At 40.3% G+C, this 6509-nt stretch overlaps 1 protein-coding gene across 1 annotated transcript; it reads right to left on the bottom strand.

Annotated features, from left to right (window-relative positions):
* Window positions 1-982: 982 nt before the first annotated feature.
* Window positions 983-6283, bottom strand: LOC142501194 (uncharacterized). The gene is made up of 3 exons (XM_075610776.1): window positions 6262-6283; window positions 2236-2313; window positions 983-1872 (listed from the first exon to the last, which is right to left on the bottom strand). The coding sequence occupies exons 1-3, from the start codon at window positions 6281-6283 to the stop codon at window positions 983-985; spliced, it is 990 nt and encodes a 329-aa protein (XP_075466891.1).
* Between the last annotated feature and the right edge of the window lie 226 nt (window positions 6284-6509).

Below are 6509 nucleotides of genomic sequence, written 5' to 3'. Positions count from 1 at the left end.
AATATATATATATTTATATATTATATTTAATTTTTTTTTATATTGCAGGAGTACACACAACATTGATGGCATTAAGTATACCTTGTATGAAACCTATTTAAATGGTGAGAAACATGATTGAATTAAGTAATAAACATTTGTTTAAGCACAATACTGTTAGAGTCTCATACTTAGGATATTTCTCAAACATTAGGCCTGTATTATTAAAATAGTGTTTTCACAAGGAAGCATGAAGTGTATTAGTTTGTGTATACCAGTTTATATAGTAATATATATATATATATATATATATATATATATATATATATATATATATATATATATATATATATATATATATATATATATATATATATACACATATATACATATATATATACACATATATACATATATATATACACATATATACATATATATATACACATATACATATATATATACACACTCACACACTCACACTCACACTCACTCAGTGTGTGTGTGTGTGTGTGTGTGTGTGTATATATATTATTATACATTCTGAGATGTTATAGAAACGAACACACAACTGATTAAAGGACAAAATTACAATGGCCAAGCAAGGCAAAGGTAAGTAATAATTTACACATAATCCTGCTGTACACGTACAAGAAAGATGTTTGCACTTACTTAGGTGTTTTAATAATTGCATGTGACTAATATGCATATGCAATTCTTACATCAATTAACACACCCAAATGCAATGTTTTGCTGCAAAGTCAATGGCAGCTTCTCTAAACTTAGCAACTGGCTCCTGGTGGACCATTACTGAACAGACGATTACAACATAAATATTTATAACACAATTAATTATGAGTGTTAACATTTCCAAAACTTCACGTGTACAAGAACATAGTTGAAAGTTTGGAAACAACACAGTCTTCAGCATACATACAATAGTAATTAGATAATCTGAAGTCAACAAAACAAGGCCAAAGACATATTTTCTGAATTATAACATTTATTTTTTTTGTTCCTTTTGCGAGCGAGTAACAGGCCTGCTTGTTGTCTCTTGAATTTTCCTTTTTCTTTTGCCACCAACTTTAGGCACAACAGAGCCACTTTGAGTGGCCTCTGGCACTTCACGGGCAGGGCTTGTGGCCAGTGACTGTTCACCTACGGGGCTTGTGGCCAGTGACTCACCTACAGGGCTTTTGGGCAGCGACTCACCTACAGGGCTTTTGGGTAGTGACTGTTCACGGACAGGGCTTGTGCCCAGTGACACATGTGAGCAAGTTGGTAGACACTGCACAAGTGATGGTTGGTCTGTTTCATGTGTGTCTTGTTTTGTTTTTGTCGCCTCCTTTGTAGGTGTCTGCTGCTGAATTTGTACAGATGGCAGCGGTAGGATGTCATCAGGAACCTGCACAGCAATGTCTGCTACTTGACCGGTAACATTTGGGCCTGGTGAATGAATATCAGATGAATGTGGTGAAAACTGACCTGCATGAACAGATCCTGGCTGGGAGGTGTTGAATTGTGGTACATTAGTCATTCTCCAGTAATTAGCTTGTGTTTGCTGAACAACTAATGCTTCGAATGAGGTGTTGATTTTTTGCAACTGTTTAGGCACTTCAATGAAGACTCTGTGGAGATGTGCCAATTGTGATACTGTTTCTTCCTGCAGTCCAATCATCCTTTCCAGCACTGTCATCATGTCTGAATGGCGACGATTTTCTGCGTCCACTATTTTTCCCTCTGAAGCTACAATTGCATCGTATGTGGAAGTTGATGGACAATTTGGCGGTACAACAGTTTCTATTGGAACCTCTTCATGGTCACATGATTGTATTTCAGTCTCTTCTGTGGCGTCATCCTCATCATACTCATCATCCTCATCACCATGATGTTCTAAAAAGAAATGTACAAATTATTAAATGGCATGTTAATGTATGCTGTGTTACTATGTAATTGTACTGTGTCCTAAGTAACACCTAACATGTTAGCATACGTTTTATAACCTCATTAAAAACTACCTTGACTTACGAATAATGTTTGGACTCAGTATGAAATATGAATGAATGAAAAGTTGCTCTAAACTCAGAAGTCCTACATGATAATTAACATCACTAACACAATACATGTTGCCTTACACTTAATTTTCACTGACACTAAGTAATCCTATTTAAAGAAGATGTGCAAAACAAATAATGCACATGACAACATAACATATAGAAGAGCACATATTATATGGCCAGCAAATGATACACTCACCTTCTAGTAGTGTTGAGCTGGCTGACCCAGGTGAAGACACTTGTTCCATCTCAGGTGACACATGTCCTCCAGGGGCAACTATATATAACAATAACATAAGTTTTACATTTACATGTGTAAATATTGAACAAACACTTATTGTATGTTCTGTATTTATGATTAACTAACAACATCAGTTCCTTAACCGAAAATGTGTGTGAAAGTGAACATAAATAGTTGTAATAACACTGTACATGCCTGTGTACTTAGAATTTTTGAGTTCCCTAACATACAACATACTATGTTTCTGCAGTAATGCGTGAGGATAAATAGATTAAATGAGTACATAAAAATCATATGTTGTGTAGTGATATCAGTATCATAATGTACATAACTATCATGAGATGACCATTCACAATGGTTATCATGAAGGTGGTCATATTGCAAAAAGTGTTGTTTTTGGTAGAGGATATGTGTGGTACATTAATCGAAGATGTGGCACACCTGAATGTGGCTGTGACTCAACAAGACAACACATGCAGTGTGTGATAATGTGTCTTTCATAGTAGTTCAACTATAGATATGAGTGAACTAATGTGTGACGTACGCTTTGATAAGTAATGAGTTGTTGGGGCATTTAGTAGCTAGAGTTAAGCTTTCAAATGAGTGTGATTAACTTCAGTTGTGCTATTCAGGTTGTAAGAAAGGTATTCCCTTCCCCAAAAAGCCTAATCAGCCACACCTTTCAATGACTTGAAACAGGTGCAAATGGTGTGAACTAAGTTGACCGTGAAATGAGGCTGTAATTAGTGTGTGTGCTGAACCCCACCCCCTCTGTTGAAGTGTATGCTGTGATGAGATATTAATTGCAGCTGCTTTAACACAATGGTAGATGAGCTAAGTAGTCATCTGCAGTGTTTAAGTTATGAAAACAATGACATAACATATGATACGTGTGCCTCATTATGCTGTCTGTATATGACATAAAGCAAAAATGGACCTTTTCATAAGCAACTATAGATGTGTTAGTGCCAGTGATGTTTGTAGGCCGTTACATGCAATTTCTTTGATGCATGCTTAAAATAGGCAGTAATGTCATGTTTGTCGGAGTAAAATCAATAAAATACACAATAATATGATACATATTTCTGTTCTGTACCTGTAGCTACTAATAATTTCTCATGAACATGTGTTACACATGTGTACTACCCTGTTGTTCCCCATCTTCGCCCACCATCAATTGCTTCCACTGCAGCTATGCATTTTGGGAATTCACATGTAAATGAGCACGCAATGGCACGTGCTATATTAGTTACTGCTTTTAGTAGGACTACTACATATATGTCTATTTTGAGATATATATATACAGAATCAGACATATACATATATAGATGCAGGTATGCTTATATTGTGAAGACAGTATAAAAAGCAGTGTAAATATGCAAAATAACTGTAAGCAACGACACGCCTAGTACAGTAATATTTATCACCTGCTGGAAATTGTGACGGATAAATTCCAATGTCACGGTCACCAGCCAAGCCTTCCACGACGACGGTAAGTAATTTTGGCCGAAGCAGCTCCTCCAATGGAGTCAATATGAGACGTTGTGGTGTGGGCCCACCTCCAGTGCCAGTAGCATGCACGCGTTGGTCTTGTATTTTCTTTTTCAATTTGGACCTAATATCATCAAATCTTTTCCGACAATGATACTTGTCCCTGACACTATTCCCACAGGCATTGACACCAATGACTATTGTGTCCCACATTTCTTTTTTGCTTGCTGCACTTGTCCGCCCTTGAAAAACATATAAAAGATATGAGGTAAATTAATAATAATATAAGCACCAGTTTCCTACACTGCTAGCTGTTCCAAGAGATAGCAAACATGCTGTTTTATGTGTAATATGTGCAGCACATGAGCATTCACTACTAAACCTATACATGTAAGCAAGGTTGCATTCATATTGTATGCAGTTCTGGCAAATTGACCGCCTGTGTTTATTTGTCCTTGTAAGGCATGATAAAAAGCTGTGTTTCCACACTAATGAACATAGAAAGATATTGTGTACCCATATTTGCATATGAACAAAACTCAGATGACCTAGGATCACATGTATTTGAATAATAAATGTAAAGTTACACTTACCTACTAAATGTCCATAGAGACTGTCATAGTGCTCCAGAATGCCAGTGACAAGAGCCCTATTTTCCTGGTCATTGAAGCGAGGATTACGTGGCTTCTCCACACGTTTTTTCCGAGCAGGTTTAGGGTCAGAGCTTGGCTGGTGCTGACTGGACTCTCCTTCTTCCAATGGAAGAGCCTCCAAAAGCTGGCCACCAGCAAGCACGCCACCACCAGACACCCCATCAGCAACTGCGCCACCAGCAGCACTCCCAGCACCAGCACTCCCACTCCTAGCACCAGCACTCACACTCCTAGCACCAGCACTCACACTCCTAGCACCAGCACTCACACTCCTAGCACCAGCACTCCCAGCACCAGCACTCCCACTCACAGCAACAGCACTCCCACTCCCAGCACCAGCACTCCCACTCACAGCAACAGCACTCCCACTCCCAACAACAGCACTCCCACTCCCAACAACAGCACTCCCACTCCCAGCAACACCACTCGCAGCACCAGCACTCCCACTCCCAACAACAGCACTCCCACTCCCAGCAACACCACTCGGTGCACCAGCAACATCACTCCCCTGAACAGAACGTTCACTCCGACGCGTACTCCCACGAGTAGCACTCCCACTCCCACCAGCATCACTCTTCCCACGCTTTGCGGGCATACTTCCAGCACTCACAAAAAACAGACAAGAAATGTACAGGCAATCACACGACCCACTTCCACATATAAAACAAGACAAAGATGTAAACAAAACAACAAAGGACAAAGCTCACCCAATACACAACAAGTCTCTCAGTCAATATGCAAATCTTCAATCGTCCAGCTCTGTGCGTCTCTCTCTCTCTCTCACTCCCAACAACACAGAGAATGATTAGCAGTACACGTTGCCTTTAAATATGGCGCGCAATCAAAAACATGCTTGTTTCGCCTGATTCAGCAAGATTTGTGATTGTGCAACCTAACAGCACCCCGCCACGCACGCCGATACACCTGTGTGTGATCGGCTCATCATCGTGAGAGTGGGCGGATTTGTTTTCTGGTTGATTTTGAATGTATTCGGCACTTACTGCATACGGAGAGGGAAAAACGCCAATAACATGACTAATCGATAAGCTTGCCGATTTCACATAATCGTCGCTTACTGCATGAGGCCCTTAATTCTGTTGGTTTTGACCGCGATAAAAGGTTTTTTAAACCTGGTTTAAAATGTAAATCCTAAAATGGATGAATCCAAATTTCTGGGTATTAAACTTTCTTTTGAAGGCCATGAGGTTGTTGTGTTGCAAAGCGTTCTGTACCTGTGCTTTCTCTTTGATTGTAAACTCCTTGGAGCAGGGACCTCTTGGCCTGGGCCCAGATCCAGAGAGGTCTGTTAACTCAGCGGTAATAACTGGTATCGTCAAAATGATAAGGCATCTCCACAAAGCTAATTATTTGCAAAAGCAACAGCCGTTGTATATGTCATTAGCATAGCATAGTAACACCATGTTACTGTAAGCTACCCTGCCTTGCACGACAGATGCAGCGGCCATTATTTTAACAAATCACGCGATGTATACCTGAGAATACCCACGTCATGGTGCGGGATTTCTTCCAACCGTACCGCCTTAAGACGCGAGTGCCGGCGAGTGCATAAAATGGCATTTTAGTGTTCTGGTTTTTAAACACCGGAAATTGACAGTAGCACAGTACATTACAATTCATTAATTTCATTGCATTTAATTGCACACAATCCATGAAATTCAAACAAAGCAACCGCGATAAACACGTGTGCGTGGGGCGATTGGCGACATGAATGCCGCGTGGAGTACAGCAGCGCACATGAAAACGGCGCTGTGATTTGTTTCAATAACGGCCGCTGCATCTGTAGCTTGAAATAACATGACTCACAAGAAGTATTTCTTACCTAAAGGTGGTGTTACCCCCATCCCGACCCTCAGATGTGGTTTTGGAAGAGAGGGGGCGGGCAAGAGAGGGAGAAGGGTATAGAGAGAGGTTAATTTTTAAAGTTACAGTGCACACTAAGGCAGGGGTGCGCAAACTGGAAGGCACAAGATTTTTTGTTGGGGGGGGGGGGCACGGCGGTTGCAGAGGCCCCGCGCTCTTCCCCAGGGCATTTAAATTAAATGCTTGGGGATCGCGCAAGGCCTCTGG

This window comes from Ascaphus truei, chromosome 1 (genome assembly GCF_040206685.1).
Source record: "Ascaphus truei isolate aAscTru1 chromosome 1, aAscTru1.hap1, whole genome shotgun sequence".
In the NCBI taxonomy this organism is placed as follows: Eukaryota; Metazoa; Chordata; class Amphibia; order Anura; family Ascaphidae; genus Ascaphus; species Ascaphus truei.
The sequence above is the reverse complement of the archived record's forward strand: the minus strand, read 5'-3'. Positions and strand labels throughout refer to the sequence as shown.